The 22,260-nt window shown below is 43.6% G+C and overlaps 1 protein-coding gene across 1 annotated transcript in view; it reads left to right on the top strand.

Moving 5' to 3' along the window:
- Nucleotides 1-1,381: 1,381 nt before the first annotated feature.
- COLEC12 (collectin subfamily member 12) overlaps nt 1,382-22,260 on the top strand; it is a 91,497-nt gene continuing 70,618 nt past the window's right edge. Inside the window, exons 1-2 of the mRNA XM_014258128.2 lie at nt 1,382-1,512; nt 12,901-12,951. Of these exons, the coding sequence (XP_014113603.1) occupies nt 1,506-1,512; nt 12,901-12,951 (58 nt within the window). The 5' untranslated portion in view covers nt 1,382-1,505. The remainder of the gene's footprint in view (nt 1,513-12,900; nt 12,952-22,260) is intronic.

Genomic DNA, 22,260 nt, shown 5'->3' with positions numbered 1-22,260 from the left:
CACCCTGTAATTACCTGATGACTGCATTCAGATTTAAGTGTTTACTCATGATATTCCAGTCAACTGCTAGAGTGTAAACTAAAAGCTGAGTCAAGTCTCTTTGATATCTGAGCCCTGCTTTAAAGCAGCAAATGGCTACTGCAGCTGGTATTCCAATATTTTCATCAGTCCCAAACTAAAGGTACTGCCTCCAAGTCAGTGAAACATGGTCAAGCTGATGTCAACTCAAGTAATCAGATCAACTGGAGGAATTCAGATTTCTGAATCTCTTCTTTAATTTTTGCTCTAGAATGACTACTTTCGGAGGACTTAATCCTCCATTCCTTGCTGATGTGAGATCATACTTGATAGGTTTCCAATGCTTTTGTACCTTTCTGGTACACTGCGGTCCTTAATGGAGCCATAGACCCTCTGAAAAGACCATGTAGTATAATACTTCCTTGGGACATCCCTACATTCAACAGCTGTGATACCTCTAACTGCAAAGGCAAAATCATGTGCATCTTCTCCCTGCATCAGGAGAGACTCTCAGGTCCCTCCACTACTTTGTTCATCCCCAGAACGAACTGGTGCACATCGCACCTGCCCTGCCTCATGAGTACTGATGTTAACACTCAAAGCTGGATCATAAACATTTATCACCGTCTTCAATTGCTTAAAAATTGGTGGCTTTGCAGAAAAACAAACCATGCCTTTCATGAAAACAGGAGCCTGGAAACAATCCCTTATTCCTGGCAACATCCAGAACTAGAAAAATAAAAGATGATTGGCCTGTATATCCATAATCCCACAAATATTTACAGACACTCGCCAGTGCCTGTAGTGCACAGAGTCCCAATGAATCCAACAGGACTACTCGTGGTCCTTCGTTCAGCACCAGGGTGAACTTCGCACGTCCTGCAAACTCCTCCCAGCTATGCACCCCCGCTGCAGGATCCCTCCGTCGGCGTGCCGCGTGTGAGGCACGCTGGTCTGGGTGGCCTGGGGAGATCTCACTCACGAGGAACCCCCGGGTGCCTGCCCGGGCGTGGGGTCAGGACCGTTCTACTGCCGGCAGCACCCCGTCCCGCTCGGGCTCCCCCGGTCACAACTCCCGTCCCGGGCTGCTGCCCACGGACAGCCCCTGCTGCCCACGGACAGCCCCGCATCCCGGGAACCCGCGGCACTCCCGGGCTGCGGCACCCCCAGGCTCACCCGCCGGCGGGACCCCGAGCCCGCCCCCCGCCGCCGGCCCCGGCCGCGGCCCCTTCCCCGGGGCGGAGGGAGGGAGGCGGGGCCGGGCCGGGCTCCGCGGGGCCGGGCCGGGCTCCGTGGGGCTGGCGGCGAGAGCTGGGTGCCGCCGGCGGCCGAGGAGCGAGGGCGAGCGGCAGCGGCCGGGGCTGCGCAGCAGGGCCCGCGGCGGGGGCATGGCCCGGCAGTAGGCAGGGAGCGCTCCGCCGCCCGCCGCTCCCGGCGGCAGCCCCGCCGCGCCCCGTCCGTCCTATGTGAGCAGCCCCGGCGCCAAGATGAAAGGTAGGGACAGGAGCGGGGCGGCCGCTCCGCCGCCCGCACACGTGCACCGGGCACAGCGGGAACACCGTGCGGGATCGGAACACCGTGCGGGAACACCGTGCGGGATCGGCGGCAGGCGTGTGGACAGTCTTCAGCAAGGGGACATCGCGGGTAGGGCGGCCGTGGGGAGGGAGCCCGCGGCGTGAGCCGTAGGCAGCAGGGTGCTGGCAGGACGCGGTGCGGGCAGGTGGCGGGCAGGACACGCCGCTGCGGGCAGGGCGCGGGCGGGCGATGCCGGGAGAGGCAGAGCGGGGCTCTCACCGCGACCCCGGGGTGCGGGGTGTGCGGTCAGTCCCGGTCCGGGAGCGGGCTGTTCCTGCGTGAGTGCGTCCCGGCATGGGTGCTCTACCCCCAGCACGGTTTCTCTCCGCACCCAACTTTTATCTTCCCCCTCGCCGGTGCCCCGAGAAGAAGACCTGTGTTTCTCCCTGGTTGATTTGTTTATTTTTTGCCAGCGTTTTGCGATGTTCTTGGTGTTGCTTCTAAACATCTGGCAGTGATTAGGTGCCAGTAGAAGCTTAACTGGCTTGTGAAATGTATTTGGCGTATTTCTCCTCTACATCCACCGACTGGAAAATTTTTGGTCTTTGCATCTGTTCAAACTGAAACTTTGTTTCTTTTCCTTGTTCTCTCTTTTCCTCCCTTCCTTCTCTTTTTGTTTCAAATGGGTGAAATATTTGACCCTATCCTACATAGCTGTGACTGAGAGGTGTCACATACTTTAAAATGAAATAAAGATGCAGATTGCCAAATTGCTACTCTGTAACCTAATAAAGATGTATGGGGGGGGGGGGTGTGCAAGAAAGCCTTCTGTTTATGAAAATTGATAGCCTTACAGCAAAAGGCAGAGGCTTTACACACTGGGGAATACTTACAATGAAAACATCAAAGGACATTATGGAAAGTTTAGAAGTTAGTTGGGATTTTGTGAGAGTTGAATCCACTTTTTCTTCAGAGGCAAAAAGTAAGCTTAAGGAAAAGACATACATATATAAAAAATGCTTTTGGGCACCACTGTGCCTGTTCTTGAACTGAGTTTTATTTCAGATGCCAGGGGGCCAGTAAACATCATGATAGTTACACTGAGTTTCCAGAGTCTAGGACACCAAATGATGTGATTATTTATTCACTTGCCAGAGTAGCTGCCTGAAGGGAGGAAAAACTTTTGGGGGGCATTTATTTTGCAAGCCCCCACACACACACTATTTACATTACTTCTGGCACTGTGGCACGGTGTCTCTCCAGGGCCATACCACATATTAAAAATAATGTCTTTACAGTGTTTTTTATTTATAGGCTGCTCATGCCAAAAAAATTGTCATTAGCTTGTCATTATCAGCATGAGTGTAAGGGCAGGAACAAACCAAAACAATGAGGATCTGGTAGTAGGTAGAACAAACCTGCGCCTGTTACCACGGAAAGCCTGACACTCGATTCTTTGGGGTTTTGGGGAGAGGTGGGATGCAAAGGACCAAGGATGGCAATAACATTTAACATGACTTGTGTGTCCTTCCATTCTGCTTCCACTGCTCTTTGCAAAGCATAGCAGTGACATTCAAGGGGAAGATGCAATTCCTGCTCCTGGGAGCACTCGCTGGTGCCCCACACTCCATCAAGAGGATGTGCCAGTCCTTACCATTTGGCTTCCCTAAGAGTGATCACGGCCATCCTACTTCTTTCCCCCAGAGTTACAGAAATCAGTAATAAAACATGCAAAGAGCACTTGAATGACTGTGCTAATAGCAAAAGAAAAGTGTCGAACAAATCATCACATCAAGTGCTTTTGCCAGTGTTAGAGAAGTCAGAGAGTTAAATCAAATTTTGACTCGGTGATTTCCTTTTCTGGGTATGAATGTGGCTTTTCATATTTTCTCTTAAAACTTGATGGTAGTGATAATTGTAGGACTGTAGAACTTGGTATAGTTACACATTTTTCTCAATAAAAACAAAAAGATCTGTTGATTGCAGCTGTCTCTGTCTCTACCCTCTCTAGAGAATGGATGAATATCTAAATAATTACATCACTAAATATCTGTAAGGAATAAATTATATTTCCCATTGCTGGTATTTGTAATGTGTTATGTTTTAAATCAGTAAAACACATTGAAGTTTATGTTCAATATGCTGGCAGCTTTATTTCCAGCAAACAACACTGAGCTCACAAACTTTGTCATATTTTTTAGAATAATTCATGTGATTTACATAAGGATTTGACTGCTTTAGGGTTAGATTTATCTTTATCAAATGATATTTCTAAGTTATAGTTATTTATTGGGGTATGAAGGAGCACTCGTTGCCTGGGAAGCAAATGAAAACAGCTTCCTCGTAGTCAAACACCACCACATGTTCATAAACATTGGTCTTAATTTAAGACCTGGACAAGCATCATTAAAACTGAGAACTTCTTTCTGTATAGCTGCAATATATTTTCTAGTTACTGATTTAAACTCTACCTGTACTCACTACTGTCACGGCAGTGCTGGTGATAAGTATTTTCCTCTGAAATAAGGATGCTCTTTGGATAACCACGTAATACTAATGCCCAAAATCAGGCAATGACAAGTCAAGGTGGTCATTTGGAGACTGTTGCTCCAGGATGAGAGCGAAGCTTTTAATTAATGATGCTGAAAGTAGCTTAGCTGCTTCTTTTCATTCCTCTGGGATTTTCATCTGGGATCCTGTGCTTGAGTACTGGGGTGTGCTTGAGAGCTGGAATGTGACCAAGTACTCTGTCTTGTGCCTTTCCTCTCATTTGATATAAAAAGATGCATGGGGGAGAAACATCTTTGTCCTAGGTTGTGTTCCACTGGAGCAGTGAAGCCCACAGTGCCTCGGGAGCAGCCTGGTCTGAGTGCCTGCCCTTCTTAGCCTTGACCCCTTTACCTCAAAGGTGTCTCAGTGTGCCCTGAGCACAGCTCACAGGAGATAAGAGTACACCGAGCTCTCACAGAATATGCCAGTTCAGTTCACCCCAAGTTTACACACTGAACACTTTATCAGACAATTAATTACCATAACAGCTAAAATTGTCCCTTCTGTGGGACTCAGAGCCTGGATGTAATTTGCAAATAACACCTACGATAGCAAAAGCTGACTGTGCATGCAAGTTCAGTTGATCTTTCTTGACTACCTTGAAAAGTCTTAAATAATCTATATGATGTTTACCTTCTTGACAGGCTTTGTCTTTCTCTCTGTTTTGATGCTACTGCTAATTTTAAAGAATAAAGGAATTAAAGTTATAATTTTGTAACACTGCAGAAAAGTCTCTCTCTGTCTCTGACCTTTGTGTGCACTAAATCAAATGAACAGTCATCTGCAAATAGGTCTTTCCTTAATAGAAACTTCAAACCAAGAATTAAAAAAAAAAAAAAATCCAGTCCAGAGCATTTTGCAGAAGCCAGAAAGCATCTGAAAACCAAGGATTAGAAGTGGAGTGATCCAGTAACCTTTCCTTAGTCCACTTATAACAGAGCTTATATGAATATAGTGACATAAACATGAAACATATGCAGGAGGTCTGAGTGGTGTGTGTTGGACATGTCACAGGACCCTACAGCAGAAGTTCAAAGGCATGAGCAGTTACAATAAATGTGTGATAAAACACAGAACAAATCCTGAGCAATGCTACTATACAGTCAGTGTGTGTCCTGAATTGATTGGTAGCACAGAGCATTTTAAACATATGGATGAGAAAGACTCAAGTGTGTGTCAAAGCATATTCTTATTAACACTACAGGGGAAAACAGAGCTATGAAATTATAAGAGAAATGTGTTATTGCACAGATAGAAATATTACTGTACACCCACAAAGGATATTTAGCAGAATTAGCCTATAAACTACTTATGACAGGAGCATTTTCAGTAAAAACTTGTAATTGTTCATTATTGCTTCAATTCTACTTTTCCCAGCCGCACAGGACAAGAATAGCATGGAAAAACCTATCCCTATGAAGAAGGGAGTTGTTCAAAATCTCTTGTGATTCCTTCTTCTCTTACTTTGGATAACATTGATTCATTTTAGACTGATTCTGCTACAACTGAGGGCTGAACAGAGCCCTTTTTTTGTCACAACTACTGAACAGTTTACTTAGATCCACACTGAAAGACTGTTGTGCCCAGAGGTTCAGACACTTCTGGCTGCTAGGATAAGGAGGGAAAGGTAATCTTGCAGAGAGAGAGCTGATCAGGCCTTGCAGAGATAAAGCAGAGTAAAATAAAGAGAACTGAGAGAAATGTCAAGGATGAAAGCAGCTCAGTACTGCAAAGGATGCATACCCAGTTATCTTCAGCTTCACAAAACCTTCCTTATCCTGAGGTTCTGTATATCAGAACAGAGGATCTCTCCTTCCAGCCCTCCCCCTTGGAAAGCAAAATAAAGATGTTTTTTACAAGGCATGGAAAGTGAACCTGATCCTCCTCATAATGTGAGTGTGGTCTGTGCAAGTGAGGGAACAACCTAAGATGAATTGTCTTTGGAGTTTGACTGCTTCCACCTAAAACTGCAATCCCTTTTGGTGCATAAATTTGAGGTGCAGACTGAGACATCACTGGGGAGCAAAGTGAATGAATTATGGGAGGTAATAGAGACATGTGTTGTTAGGAATGTGTATAACATTTTAATACTGCTGTTAATTGCCTCCTCTGACATACAGACAGGGAGGGACGATTTTTCAGTGCACTAATGAGAGCATATCTGTTAGCTCTTAAATCGTTACTCTGAAATACGATATGATTTAAACCTTTAACTTCTAAAGTTGATCCTCCACACCATGCAGCTGCTCCTGACCCCAGTATGGTAATGATGCTCTGTGGCACTTATGGGCTAACAAGTTTTGTTCCAAACCCCCAATTTACCGTCTTCATCTTGTGCCTAAAAAGCAAAACGAGAGTGACTGCTGTTATACTTCTAAAATTCACAATCATCTTTTTGTGTGTGTTCTTAATGTAAGTGCTCACATTTTTGGGGCACAGCAGTAGGGGAATAGATGAAGACCAAGATATTAAAGTGCACCCATTTGTCATGTTTATTTGATTATTAAAACAAACATGGTTTTGTTTGTTTTATGCATGTGTTAGGTGATGGGAGACGCCATCCAAGTCATAGGATAGTACCAAGGGAGGATCTCTGATCTAGGACATTGCCTCTTTCAGTCACTAAGATAAGCAGATAAATTCCCAGATCAGCAGTCTCAGTTGGAAAGAGAAGAGGAAAAACCTCAGTTTTGTTGCCAGAACCCAAGCTCAAACAACATCCCAAGGGATGCTTTAGGATGCAGGGAGGTGAGCTGTGTTCCAGGACTGCCTCAGCTGAAGCTCTGCCATGGCTGCCTTAAGGACCAGGTACTCTGCAGGTGCAGAATCCATGTAATCCCTGTCCAAAGGAGTTTGCTGCATGACAAGCCAGACAAAGGAATGGGTGGATAATATGGGCACAACACACTCAGCCAACAACAGTGACTGTTAGTGTCACATGCCAGCTTGGGATCCTGTCAATCAGGAAAGCACTTTAAGCGTGGGGTAGGATTTTGTGAGGGAGAGCTTACTGAAATAGAGGCAGAGAGAAAAGACTTGACTTTTCATAGTCAAGGAAAAGTAAGGAAAAAGTAGTGGAGAAAGGCAGAACAGAGGACAAGTGAAATAAAGCATCTGTGAAGAGAGAGGGGAATGAGTAGCCCATTAGCACAAGCAGGAGACTGTCCAGAATAAAAGCTATGAAAACCAGTGGAAACCAATTAGACTGATGAAGTCATCAACATCTGAAGGCCACAGCTGCTTGCTGTGCTTCTGCTGGCTCCATTTCACCTCTAGGTCAGCAGTTTGAATGTAGACCCAGTTAATAGTGAGCAGAAATGCATATAAATCTGGTGGCAGCTCAAAAAGCTTTTGAAATGTGATATGAGAAATATATTGGTGTTGCTGTCCTTGTCTGCCTGAGCAGTTGTTAATATTACAGAAACCTCACAAGTGGATGAGTTTTGCCTTTCAGTGAAAGTGCTGAGGTGGAGAGAGCAGGCAGAAGCAGCTTTTTGACACTGCAAGCAGTCTCTCATGAAGGAGATGCACTTGTTCACAGTTCTGAGCAGAGTTCTTCATCCATGACAATTCACAGGTTAAGGAGTGGAATATTGTGAGTTTCAACTAATGGGCAGAGCTTCTTTCCAAATGGTACAAGTAAAAATCTCTCCTTGATAATATTAGAACGATTTTTACAGAGTTGCACTGGGATATAGCTCTATAGTTCCCATTAAGTCAGTAGGAAAGGCAGGGCTCTAACCATTACAGCCCTTTGAAAGATAGATTTATTTTAGAGGAAACTCTTACACTGGATGTCATTTTTACTACAACTTAACCTTACAGTCTGAGTTCCCAGCCTGGTAAGTTAGGTAACTTATCCCTTACATTAGGGGTAAGTTCTAATGTACTGCAACTTGAGGTTTCAGGGGGTTATAAAGGAACTTCTAAAATCTGAGCTGAAACTTGGCATGACAATTTTCATACCAGATGCCTCATTCTCTCCTGGAATAGATTTTCCCAGATTTTGAAGTGCAATGTAGAATATTGGTTCACTTTCTTTATTTAATACTTCAGACGAGGTCTTTATACAAGGACCTTGTATCCATGTTTGCAGCCCACAAGTGTTCTCAAAATTACTGGATACCACATGTCTGCAGCCACCATATGACCCAGCATCTCTAATGGTTCTGAGGTCTTGTTTGCCTTGTTAGTTAATTAGGTTTAAATGGTTCAGCAAGGTGTACTGTTAAAAGGAGACAGCTGGACACGTACATTAGCAGTTTTCTTTAACACCTTCCATATGCCAACAACGACACCCATGAAGGGAGGGGGCTAAAATGAAAACAACTCCCCTAAAATCACCTTGCACCAAAGGCTGCTCAGATCTGGTGCCGTGGTTTTATGCCCTGTATTGTCTCAGGGGCAGATTTAGCATCCATTTTGGCTGCAGGCCAGCTCTTTCTTACTTGACCTTAGAGTGACTCATAAGTGATCCATGATTAATTTATTTAAGATTTAAGAACAAAAACAAGAAATTAAACAGTTCTACTCCACAGATTTACTTTGCCACTAGCAAATTAATCAAATGAGAGTCTAATTTGTTTTAGATTAATTCCCTCTGTTCGCTGCATTAATCCCCAGCTGAACTGCCTTTTCATAATTCCCACTCCCTTGAAGCATTGTACTGTAACTTATTTAACTCTACAACTGTATTTACTAGAGGTGTTGCAGTAATAGCTTATAACTGGAAGGCAGGTGGAATTTGGCATTGGTACTCAATGGGCCATGGATATTGCCAAAATACCTCAAAGCTTTTTTTTATTTTATTTTTTTTTTTTTTACTTTTTTGGACTAGAACTCTGCTTCACATTGACTCCCTAAAATATTTGATGTATTGCTGTTCAGCCACAGTGAGACAAAATGATTTGGTGCAGTTTGCTGTAAGCTCCCCATGGCAATCTGTCCTAGCATTCAAGGAGACTCTTGTAAACCCAATAAAACAGGACATCTCTAGTGTCCCTTCCCCTGCATGGTTAAATACAATTGGTTGCTCACATATGTTTCTGTTCTGCCCAAAGTTCACCTTTTTTATGGACCTTCCTGCAGAGTTCTGTACAAGTCAGTGGAATAAGAGTCACTTTGTCTTTCTTATTCTGGATTCCCTATATTTTTGTTCACAGCTGAGAGCTCAGCTGAATGGCTTACAACTGAGTTAGGGTTGATCTTCCCCATACTGAAGAGTTCATTCTTGTGACCAGGACATAACAAATTCTGCTTGATTGTCTGCTTCAAGGAGGAGTCGGCCCTTCATATTTTTCACCCATGAAAATAAGCCTTGCTTGCGTATTAATGCATGTATGTAACAGGAACACTGCATTCATTCCAGTCCTCTTTGTAACTGAGAAGGACTGGACTTACACTAAAGAAAAATATTTCTAACTTAAGGCTTTCACAATGTCAAACAAACCCCTCCTACGCCAGCTGCAGACTCACTCAAGTATGGGCACCACTGATGTGAAAATGCAGAATTTCCGTTTCTAAGATCAATCACTGGTGCTCAGAGCTCATGAATTTCTGCCACAATGATTTCTGATACTGCCTTTAAAAGCATACATCATTAAAACATACTGAAGGTGTTCATAGTATTTGCCTTCTTGGTGTATATTTTCTTAACCTCTGTAATTCATAACAGATCACATTTTCATAGTTTTCACTAGAAAAGCTGTTACCTTTTCAATGGAAACTTAGGTTCTCCTGTATTCTGCTGATTTGAAGATATCAGGAAGCTTTGAGATTTTTGTAGAACTTGTGAAAAAATTTTAATATTTCCAGCACTGGAACAGGGAGCTGAGGATTAAGGTTGTGCTGCCTCCAGTGAGGACAATACTGCCCTACAGGCATGGGAGGAGCAGGCTGGGTGCAGGGCTTTGCTTTGGGACTTAAATTTACAGGCTCGTTTGTCAACTTAATTTTTAATATTTCAAACATCAACTTCTTCTGAGGTAGGACTTTCAACCCATCTTAGTCTCTTTTTCCAAAGTGCTGTAATTTCTGAATGTTTAGTCTAAGCTTGCTTTATTAATTTCTTACATTATCGTTAATCTTGTTAAGTGCTTTATTTGCACGATTTCAGCAAAGTTGCAGCTGTGACTGAAAGAATATTGAGCTTTTTCTGTTAAATAATTTTCATAGACTTCCCCTAAAATTACATTGACTGCCCCTTGCAAGATCAACTCACAGGGATGATGTTTGAGATTTTACTGACCAGGGAGACAAGTTACCACTTGATATAACTGCCCTTGCCCATCTCCACTTCTTCGTTTCAAATATCAGAAGTGCTCTTTAGAATTAGGAGGTGAATGAATAATTATAATGTATTCAAAGCTTAAGGAAAAAACCCATCCCTAGAATGAATAACATGCTGCATTGCAAATACTGAAAAGCATATACATATATATAAAAGTATGTGTGTGTATAGAAATGTATAAAATGTACATACATAAACATGTTGCATATACTGAAATGGCCAAAGAAACAAAAATGTGATTAAACTTGTAAAACCCAATGCTGTTGGTCTAAGAATGAAAAACAAGAAGACTGGGGAAGGGGCTGTCAGCCTGGGAGGAAGGTCTTGGAGATGTGGTGTGGGATGAAGCTGCAAGATTTAAAGGTGGCCTGGCTGTATACATCAGATACTGATCAGATAAGCCAGGTTACACTCCTGACAAACAAAGGAGGCGATTGTGTTGAAGCCTGATAGCAGGAGAGGGCAGGAAGCTAAGGTCTCTGGAGCTGTTATCTTATTTTGTGCAGCATTTTATCTTTTGTGCAGGAGGGGAAGATCTTTCCCGAGTAGCTCACTACTGCGATGAGAAGTTGATTGTTGACTGTTTATGGTTTATTAGTATTTGTCATGTTCAGTTGGGGCCTTTTTCTTCAGATAATGTTTGGGACAGTTCTGAGGGTTTGTTTGGTTTGGGGTTTGTTTTTTTTTTCAAAACCAGGATGTTTGTTTTGCCTAAGGAGCATCCACTGGCTCTTCCACTTCCTAAATGCACATCTGCACTGGGAGTCTAGCTAAAGATATGGACAGGAACGCTGCTGGCAGTAAGCAAAATGTCGTACCTGGTGAAGAATATGTTTTTAGCTGTTTAATCAATAGTGCTGTCTGAGTAAAGGGTGATACTCTGCAAAGTGATGCATTTCATGGACTCCGCTGCTGCTTCAGGCAAAGTCTCCTTCAGGCTTCTGTGTGTGGCACCTCACAGGTCAGAAGGAGAAACAAGTCAATTTCCTAGTGGAGGCATGCATGCAAATCATTTAGGCGTTGTTGAGCCTGGATGCAGACTGTATCTTTACCTCTGGATTCACCCCCCAAGGCTCTGTGCTGTCCCAAGTTAGCTGTGGCACCAGTTAGCCCAGTTTCATGATGCAGAGCAGCCCCGTCATGTGCAGTAAGTCTGTGGGCAAAAAGACATCTAACTAAACACAGACTTCTCACTCCATCACACATTTACCTGCTTTGAGCTTGCTTTTCCTCCACCAGTCATTAAATGTTCCCTCTGGGAAATACAGAAGTGGAAGAAGAACAGCCTGGGCTGTGCTGCCCTCCCAGCAATTGTTGCAGAGGCTGGTGCTGGTGACGAGGCAGAGCTTTTGCCTTTCCTGAGTCAGCAGAACGAGGGGTTGTCTTGATGGAAGGAGGCTGAACACATGAACACAAATATATTCTTTTTTTTTTAAAAGTCATGGGTGTATTTTTTTTGCTGATGCCAGCCTTTTCCTTCACTGAAGGAAGGAAATTGAGAGAAATTCAGCTTCTGACAAAATAACCTTGTGATTATTAGTGTATTACTGCTTGCTTACTGTAAAGATGAGAACAAAAGGCATAATGGACTCATCGAATGATAGGATATCCTGAGTTGGAAGGGACCCTCAAGAATGATCAAATCCAACTCCCAACCCTGCACAGGCCGGCCCCAAGAATCACACCATGTATCTGAGCACATGGTTCTAATGCTTCTTGAAGTCAGGCAGACTGCTGCTGTGACCACTTCCCTGGGGAGCCTGATATTCTCTTAACAGCCAACCTAAACCTCCCCACAGCTTCCATTCCCTTTTCATTCCTATCATCAGTGTTTGCCCCTCAACTTCCCCTCACAAGGAAGTTGTAGACAGTCATGGGTGTTCCCTCAGTCTTCCCCAGACTGAACAAACCAAGTGACCTCAACCACTCCTCATGCAGCTTCCCCTCTAGACCTTTCACAGTCTTCACCATCTTTGTTTTCATTTTTCTCATCTGAGTTTACCTGTTCAGTTTCCCCTGTTTTATCGGATCTGACATTTTCAGGCCAAGCTAGTGTGTGCATGGGAGGTGGTGGATGGATGGATGGATGGATGGATGGATGGATGGATGGATGGATGGATGGATGGATGGATGGATGGATGGACAACTATCCCCTCTAACTCCTGTGGTCCAGGCAAGCTTGACCAAGTGGCACACTGCTGGCAATTGTGGCTGTCATTGTTATGAGGGACATATCTCCTCTGGTCTGCACTTGGCTGGCCAAGCAGGCCTCGGGATGGCTGCCAGGTGATAAATCTGCACAGTTTGTAATCCAGAGTTCTGCTGGGGATTCTTCTTGGGGCAAAGGCTCTGAGCTGCCTTCTGCATATGGAGACAGAGGTGGGATAGGAGCAGCAGGGGGAAGAGCAGTAGCATGCTTAACAAACCAAGTAAAGCTACATTAATTCATGAACATGCACCTGTAAAAACTTCTCATCTTTTTCCAGTGGTAGTAGTAATAACCTGCTGCTGTGTCTTTCTTTCTCCAGACGACTTTGCGGAGGAGGAGGAGGTGCAGTCCTTCGGCTACAAGAGGTTTGGTAAGTGACAGCAGTCTTTCAGCTTGCTTTTGCATAGTGCTGAGGGTAAATCAAACACTTGCTATGAAAATCTTTCTTGCTGGCAGCATTGAAACATAGAGATACAGTCCCATCATCTACATCCAATGTCCTCCCAGAGGAAGGTATGATGTTTAGACTTGGCTTATTTTCTTGGCAAACACAAGGCTTCCAAAATAGTTCTTTCATTAGGAAATTGAAGCCCACACCTGAAAAGAAATGAAGGTGCTGGTTGTGAAAAAAGGGGACATGCCTCTTACATGTCCTCTGCCCAGTTGGGCATTGCTTCAGCCCTGGTCAGACTGGTGTGCAGCAGTTTGTAGGTTTTCCCCAGAGTGGTTTCATGGGATCTCCTGTGGACTTGCAGAAGTTGTACTGGAAGCTGAGCCATGACATAGGCTGTGCACTCCACTTGAAGGAAAAGTATAAGATATGAATGCATTCTGATGTCAAAGATTATTAAAAAGAGGTCACTCACTTTCTTACCTTTTTCCACTTTCCTCTTTTTTTTATGTTTGTTCACCCAAAATGGCCTTCTCATGTGAGGAGGGTAGTGCCACGTATCTGTGCACAGAGGTTAGCACCCTTCAGTGCCCCTATGGTCTCTCTGTTGGGAGAACACTTTAGTCTCTGCAGTCAACAATTTGGCCCAGGGCAGGAGAATTCCTGCCCCTGTGGCAAGGGGAAGGTGACATGGTGGCCTCTGAGCTCCCAAAGTGCCAACTCTGTCTTGGAGCAGCCAAAGGGGCTCATCAACAAAGCTACTGGTGCCTTTTTGCCTATAAGCCATCAGAATAATAGTTCACCTCATTTCTTCTGTCCTGGGAAAGTGGCTGCAGCAAGAGTCACTTTCAATGACCCCAGCTGGCAAGTGGATAGGAAAGTCAGGCTGAAAACAAAAATAAAAAATAAATAAAAGTTCCTTCTATCCTAAAAGGAGCAGGGGAAGGCAGCGTAAGGAGATGTGGAGTTTGGGAGGTGGGGATCACATTCGCATGACCTTTTCTACCCCCTGAACTACTCCACTGCTCCCTGCTGTTGAGCTTTATTTTGGATAGATCCGCCAACCACAGAGCCAGCATCTGTGGCTTGGAAAATCCTCCATAAGGCTGCACACAGGGTTTTTTGCTTTTCTGTTTGTTGTTTTCCTTTTGTTTGTCTCATTTTTGTTGTTGTTGTTGTTGTGATTAAGCCCTGGAATAGCAAAAAAGCAAATCAAATCTTGAGAAATAGAAAGAAATGCTGTTTTCTGTCACCTCCAAATAAGTAAAAAAAATTTGTATTCATTAACAGCTATAAAACAAGTTCCCTTGGTGTTATCCTCTACCTGGCTATCCCTGGTCAGCACTCTCTTGCAGTAAACAAGATTTTAGTGAGAAGTGGGTACTCCATTATCCTTACTGTCCTGAGAGTAAATGCACTGCTGTGACATGAAAGCTAATTTGCTATCATTTCTTTCTTTCTCCTTTCCTATTGTCATGCTACCAAGGTGAGTTATTTCTCCCCTTAGAAATACAAAACCATTTCCAGAGATGTTTGTGCTGTTGTGCTTGCTGGGGCAGCATGGAGGGAAGAGAGAACTGGCAGCCTGGAAGTGGTAGGAGGAGATTTCACCACAAGAGGAGGAGTCAGGGTAGTTCCATCCTTAGGAACCAACCATAACTGCCTCATGCCTCAGGGAAACAACATTGCTGTGGTCAGGGAGGTATCCCAAGTATCTGCAGTACAGAAGAGCCTGACTGAAGGGGGAAGGGGATCATGAAGCCATGACATTGGCACTGGTGAGAGCTGTGTAATTCAGTAGGGTCCCAATCCAAGTAGCCTTCTTTGTCCATACTATTTTGGAGCCCAAACTTCATCCCATACCCTCATCATCTTTCCCAGCTTCATGGGGCAGCTCAGGGAAGAGCTAGGCTAGCCTGGTTTCCACACATCCCTGCACCAGCATACATGCTGTCTGACTGTAGGTGCTCATGCTTTTGTGTCCCATAAAGGGTTTATTTCCCCTTCAGAAAACCTGTCTCAGTGTGGTCCCATCTCTACAGTCTCTGCTGCATTTCCAGGCAGCCTCTGAGCAGCCTCTGGAGAGAGCAGGAGCCTCGTGCCGTCAGCAGTGCTGGCTGCTTCCTCACCTGGCACTGAGCTCCTCCAGACAGAAAGGTGACCTGCATGACTTTTAAAGGCTCCAAACTCAGTGGACAGCTGGATCAGCATTTCAAGTGAAGCACCAGAGTTGCTCTTAAGGCCAAAATGCAGCTGAGCTCCTGCCTGATCGGTAGGAAATATTACGCCTGCTGCCTCGGTGATCCCTCTTGGCCCTGTGTCCTTCCTGCTAAAATAAGGCAGATTTGGGGAAATCCCAAGGCAAGAACCAAGTTTTATTACACAAGCCTTGATAAAAGGTAATTTTGAAAGAAGTCTTATTTGTCTGCTGGCTGACACTGTAGAAATGCCATCACAGTTCCTATACAGCCTGTTGGTGTGGGCAGGGATAAAAACGGCAGTGGGGTTTTTGTTTCAGGAGTCGTAGTGCAAGAGAAGTTGTGTTAATATATTGTGATTGGAGAAGTCCCTGTATGCACCATGTACATGAGACATGATAGGTGGACCATGAGCCGAGTACCTTTGACTCCATCATTTGGAATTGGGAGGTCTTGTTTGGAGCAAAATGTGCTCTGAGGGACAGAAGGCTATAAAGTATAAAACGTGGCTAGCAGTCAGTCACTGCTGGTAGCTGGGAACTTGTGGTGGTCAGCATTTGGCAGGCAAAACCTTGACCAAGCTGCTTTCCTAGAGTTCAGCTGAGGAGTTTATTACTAGCTGCCTTGTTGCCGGAGCCTGTAGTTTGGTTCAAGGAAGGGAGAGATCGGCAGAGGGAGGGAAGGAGAGAGGCATTCTCCAGCAATTCTCATTTTGGGGAAGAAGTTTTTGAAAAGAGGACTGAATATGCACTGTCTTGCACCACTTCCCCTTTTTCTGAATTATTCTGTCCTTCCTTCCCAAATAAGTTAATTTCTGAGAATTTTTCAAGCTACTGTATTTTTTAGTCAATAGAACATTAACTGGTTGTAGTGAGTCAAACATACTAAGCATAACATACTAAAGAACAATGAATACAGATGCAAACAAGTCCTAGGAAAATACACATCAGATTTTTCTTGTTCTTGAGCTTGGGAGAGATTTGCTGCAGGGAGTCAGTAAGGAAAACAGTCTTTCCAGCTCACTGATGCTGTTTACTTTCCAATGGATGCTACAGATGTGCAGCGATGCTGCCAGAAGTTGCTCAGCTGCAATGCCTCCAGATTGCTGTACTGAAAAAATGAGGAAGCCTGTTTCTTATCCCAGTTACTTCATCTTCAACCCCATTTCCCAGGCTGTTTTAAAGTTATCTGCTCCAGATGGCAAGCTAAGCCTTTCCCTGGTTTTCTTCTACCAGGTTGCCACCAATATTAACTCTTTCATCTATCAGTGTCACTGGTTTGTACCACCTCATGCACAACTCACTTTGGGAAAGAATGAATGAGGAAAGGGCAAAACTTCCTTTTCAGTATGATACACTTTGGGGATGCTAAATCTCAGGCCTGGGATCTAAGACTTGTTTCTAGGTGGTAGACAAGAAGATGAGATCTCTTTCTGGCAGGGTTTGACCCTTTCCTCTGAGATCTGGACTCTGGGCATCTCCACAGGCAAGGGAATTGAAGGGATCAAATGGATCCAAGGTAAAAGATCTGATCTTCCTAACTCATGGCACTCTGAGGTAATAGATGTAGAATTCATTATGCATCTTGTTTCCTTATGTTAAGGTTTAAGAAGTTAAGATCTGCACTTTAATAAACAGAGTCTTTAAAGTAGAAATTTCCTGTTAAATTACTGATTGCATAATTCAAAACTACGGTACAATATGGAATTGCTGAAAGCAGAGAAGATGGTCTTTGAACTGTTGCAAAGCACACTTACAGTATCTTAGAAAACAGACTTCAAAGAAATGAGCTAAAAGCCCTGCTGATGAAGAGAAGCTTCCCAAGGAATCAGAAAATAGGAGATAAATGGAAGACTAAACAGCTTGTGTAAGATAGTTACCCTTTGCCCTTGGCAAACAGAGCCAGAATTGCAGACTGTGAGCCTGTTCTTCACAGAAACACAGAAACATCTCGGTCATCTCCATGCTCTGGATAGTGAGTCAGGAAACTCCTAACCATCACCTCCCCTCTTCCCTGCTGAGCTGTCAGTAGGGGACAGTCTCTCATGTCCTCAGGGAGGTCCAGTGCACACCAAGGCACTGATCCTCCAGCCGTCCCCACACCCCTTAGGTCAAGAGCTGACCGGGAAGGAGGGATAAAAGTTACCAGGGAGCCCCCTCAAGGAAGGTAGGTATTTCTTTAGGTATCTTTTGTAGGGTATATATGATATATATGATATATATGGGTCAGAAGTTCTCTTCCATGCAGTTACAACAGTCTAGCTCCTAAGCATGATTCCAGGTGTAAGAACCAAATCTAGGAAGTTGTGGACCAGGAATGGATGAATCATCCTGCCATGCAGTAATGAAATCTGCTATAGTAAAAAAAAAAAAGGTGAGGGGGAAAAAAACTGGTTTAAAAACATATTTGTAAAATGGGGGGTGGGCGTGGGGGGCCGGTGTTTCCCTGATGAGTGGCTTGGGAACAGCTGGACAAGATCCATTCAACTGTTTTCTGGCCATGCACTTTTTACAATATTTTGTACAGTAAGAAGTTGTATATTATTTCTTCATCTTTGATAAAATATAACTATGGAGTTTTAGGAGTGTACAAGTGATAAAAGTATTGTGAATGGGTTACAGCAAAAATGAAAAGTTTAAGATACAAAGCTTTTTATGAAAAGGGTTTCTAAAAATCCAGGGGAGTTTGTGCCTATAAATAACTGTTCAAACATGATCAAAATTCATGGCTCAGAATTTTGTGATAGTTCAGGAATAGCATGTATTCATTAGCACTGTACAGATGGAATAATTTTAGTCCTTGTCTCTGAATAAATCCAGGCCATATCTCTAATAATGAGCACCAAAAAAATGCCTGGCATCAGCCTGGTGGTGTGCTATATCCACGCAAACCTTAAGCCCCTATGAAAAAAAAAAAATAAAAATTTTAAGCTTTAGGAATATGTCAACATTTCTTTATGGTTTGTAAACGACCAGTGAGGGATTTCAGGTGCCACAACCACATACCTCCCTGGGCATTCTTTCACTTGTATGCCTGCAGTGTGTAATCATATGGCTTAATAAAAAGTCACAGGGTCACTCACACTCACAAAGCCAGAGGAAAGTCAGGCACGTTGCTTCCAGTTCACTGATCTGGCCGTATTTGACAGATGAGGATTTTGCCTGCGTGTGTCCTGGGGTATGAAATCCCTGCTGAATGGCAGTACCCATGTGACTGTTCATTTTAGGGCCAAGAAATTTAATTTGAAATGACCCTTTTAATTGCCATGGCCAGTAAGGTGGAAGGGAGTCGAGCCTGCCCTCTCCTGGGGTGAGCCCTGAGTAGCTGAGAGAATCCAGCAGCCTCAGGGGTCCTGGGTTTGTGTTGGGGCTTCAATCCCAGCATCAGGGGCTGCATGAGGAGGGACTACCTATGTACAGTTGGTTTCTTTGTCTTTCTTTTATTTTCCAGTACATTCTCTCAGTGCTGGAGCAGTTGGCAGGGAACTGAAGTCTCAATAAATAAATAAAGAGTGCTGACATGTATGCAGTATTGCCATTGCAGAGGAACGCACTCAGAAGCTGTCAAGGTGCCCCTGTGCCACCAGTGTGTCCCTCCTCTGTCAGTACCTTCTGCCTCTTGCAATGTAATGGTACATGTGATAGATGGAATATCCAAACAACAAATTTGAAACCGCCTGAATTCATAAAGATGGAGAATAGTTAGTGGACCCTGAGAAATCCATCAGTGTCAGGCAGTAATAGCAAGATCCAAAAAGTTATCAGGTCTATGTGTCCTGTGCTAACTTAGTCAGGAGCTGAAAGAGCTGAGATGTTCAGGTCTGTGGGTTTGATGCTGCCCCTCTCCAATCTGCCCTGCTGTGCCTGGCTAAAGGCACTTCTAATCCAAGCCCATAAAGAGGCCTCTTAGCAGTGCTGTGGGGACTAAAGCCATTCCAGCTGTGTGTTGTTATGTAGGCAATCTATTTTCTCTAAGTTATGGGGTTTTCCTATTTAGTACAATTAAAATTCTTGACATGCTTCTCCATATATTGCATTCACATACTTGGAGCAATACCTGTTTGATCAATCTCTGTCTTTTACAGGGGTGAATTGAAAGGCAGTGTGGTCACCATGATGTGAGAATTTTGCTCTGTCTTTTTCATTAGAGCTATAAAATAGGTGTGTGGGCTGAACAGCACGTTGTATTTACGAGAGGAATGAAAAACATTGGCTACACTGTAAGTGACACCTGGGGATTTTGTTTTTATTTCCTTGTAAACTAGCTGGAAAAATAATGATGTTTGGTAACATCAGCTTGCTGCCAGAACACCTAGGCTGCGTTCTGAGCTGTTCAACTTTGTTTGAAATTACCTGTGAAATTACTTTCTTAGAAGGAGACTGATAACTGTGTTTTCAGCGCTTGATACCATTATGTTTCCATGCAAAGGAGTAACACAGGAAAACTGTGGCAGAAATGAAAACTTCAGATACGAAGCCATCACAAGATGGAAGAAAAAAATAATTGAAAATACACATTAATGGATTCTCCCAGCACTGCCACGGGACTGTAGAATGCACCAACATTACTCTTGAGCTCCTCTTGAGTTTTATTCCAAATACAGATTTGCATTTGTAGCCAGCTGCTACCATACTTCGCTCTTTATTGCATGCTGTTAACTCTACGCTTGCAAGTGCTCAGATGTGTCCAATTGATCTTGGGTTTTTCTGTACCTTCTTCATAATGATTTCCCATCAGAAAGCAACACTGGATTTTCCATGAGAAAGGGGGTGCTGTATTCCCTTGAGACTATTTTTTGGATGAACCTAACAACACACACAAATTAAACACATACTTGTCACGTGCTGCTTACTTTGATATCCTGGATTCTTTTTACTTCTTAGGAATTTCCTCAACCTGTACTGTAGCTCTGTGTGTGGTTGGTGCCTGGTTTCCCATGCTCCTGGGGGAGCCACTGCAAGGAAGGTGTGAAACTTAACCAGCTTCACCCAGACCTGAATGTGGGACCTGGACCCAGACCTAAATATCTCTGCTGTCCTCTACCATCACACTCAGCAGCTCTGAGCCTGGCCAGTGTTCTGGCAAGGTAACACTCAGAATGCAACTACATCACGTTGTTGTACTTGACAAATTTCTCGATAATTTTCAGAGAGAAAATGTTCTGTCTGAAGATTGACTTCAGTGTGAAATCTGAATATAGGACTTAGGGTAGGAGTCATATCAGCTACTTTTAGTCCTTAAAATAACAATAGCAAGGAGAGGCCAATGCTGCAGGAAAGGACTTCCATGCTGAGCAAGAGCATCACCATTCTGATAATTTTGAGTTACTACACAGATATTGTCAACTCCAGATCTCTCTAATATGTCTTATATAAAAGGTGGGAAAAGCTTATAAAAACCTAAAGAATCCTGTGAGAGAGAATGGTATAAGGGATAGCACAAGAATGGAGTAAGTATTTTGGGATGATTTGTCTTGTTGCAAACACTAACAAGGAAACAGTATGCTGCTTTGCTAAGTCGAATCCAATTCAAACTCCACTGTGCTGTACTACAAAAAATTAGCCAAAATAAAGCTTGGATTAAAATTTTACCCACTCTCAATTAGCCTTCTGTATATGGGTAAACCTTAGGTGATGGAGCCAAGAGCCAAGAAATTTCCATTTGTCCTGTTCCAGCCTGGGTTAGGTGAGTGGGCTGAGACTCTGGAAAGTGGAGAGAGGTTGGGAGAGAGGCGTGAGTGGGAAGAAGTCATGCTCAGTGCCCGGAGCCGGCACGGACAAGAGCTGTGCAGTGGGTGTGTGGAGAGCTTTGTGTCCTGCAGACACCTTTCAGCTCAGTCAGGAATGCATCTGGAAAAATCACCCACTCAGCCAGAGAGAGAGAGAGAGTGATGCCTTAAATGAATGTGTTTTCCTGATTCAGCTTGTGACTCTTAATGGAGGCAGCTGAATGTTCTGTAATGAATGCAGAGATCCACTTTGCTTCAGTCCAGCTGAGGCCTGTAAGGAGATTTGGTATTTAAAGCTGTGTGCAGACATCTAGGGCTAGCATAGCAGGACTTTATGGCTTCTCTGGCAGCTGTTTCATAGTGCCACAAAGAAGCAGGGCAGAATTGTTTTCCTTTAAGGATATCTGGGCATGAGGGTCTGCTTAACAGGGTTTCACTGCATATTCTTCAAAACCTGAAATTTTAAATATTTGGAAAGCACTTATTGATTTGTATCACATGTGTCTGTGTGCTTGTTTTCAAGATCTTGGTCAGGGAAGATGGAAAATTCTACCAAATTTTATATTTTGAATTAGTCCAGGAATGGACATGGAAGCTTTTACTTGCCAGGCTCATTATGATCAATATACCCTACATTTGGTAGTACTCAATGTCAGGAAAAAAACTTGCCTTTTGTGTTTTATTAGTGGGTGAAGGTATGATTTCAGACCATCTGTGTATGTAGTGACAACCATTGACTGAAAGATTCCTTACATATATTTCTGCTTCATCATATGATAGAGGACAGTCTGGTTGCAAGAAATAATAATACAAAGAGCCAAAAGATATTTTTCTTCCTTCCTCCTTTGTTTCTAGAAGTTAATTGCTTCAGGTGGAAATCTGGGTTTTTCATTTTGCATCTGACCTGTAAGTCTCAAGTTTGGAGTAGGAAAGATCTTGTCTTTAAATAAGGCTGCACAGTCTGAAGCCAGATTAATCCAAGCACACACTGTCCAGGTTTCAGCAGAGCATCTGTGCACAGCTAAATTCACTTGTCCCCAGAAGTTACTACACGTCCCCCGTTGCATACACAGATGTTTACATTAAACCTATGTGCTTTGCGTGAATACATCCAAACTGGATTTGGCTCCATGTGTAGGACTACCTAACAGCACGACTTCTAAAGCAGACCTGTAGGACTAGATTGCATCTAGTAGGTTCCATCTGAAATTTGTGCTCCAAACATTGTTTCCTAAATTTGGAAAGCCAAAAATGTGAGAGGTGGTTCTTGTGCTCACTGTATTCCAAGGCCCCAGTCATAAGTCTTCTGGCTGCTTCAAACAAAGTAACTTGTCTCCTTAAGAAAACAGGTTTCTTCTTGTT

Source organism: Pseudopodoces humilis, chromosome 1 (genome assembly GCF_049639895.1).
Source record: "Pseudopodoces humilis isolate 2021_Gansu_Grassland_sample_001 chromosome 1, ASM4963989v1, whole genome shotgun sequence".
NCBI classification, from domain to species: Eukaryota; Metazoa; Chordata; class Aves; order Passeriformes; family Paridae; genus Pseudopodoces; species Pseudopodoces humilis.
This window is presented reverse-complemented; position numbering and strand designations above follow the sequence as displayed.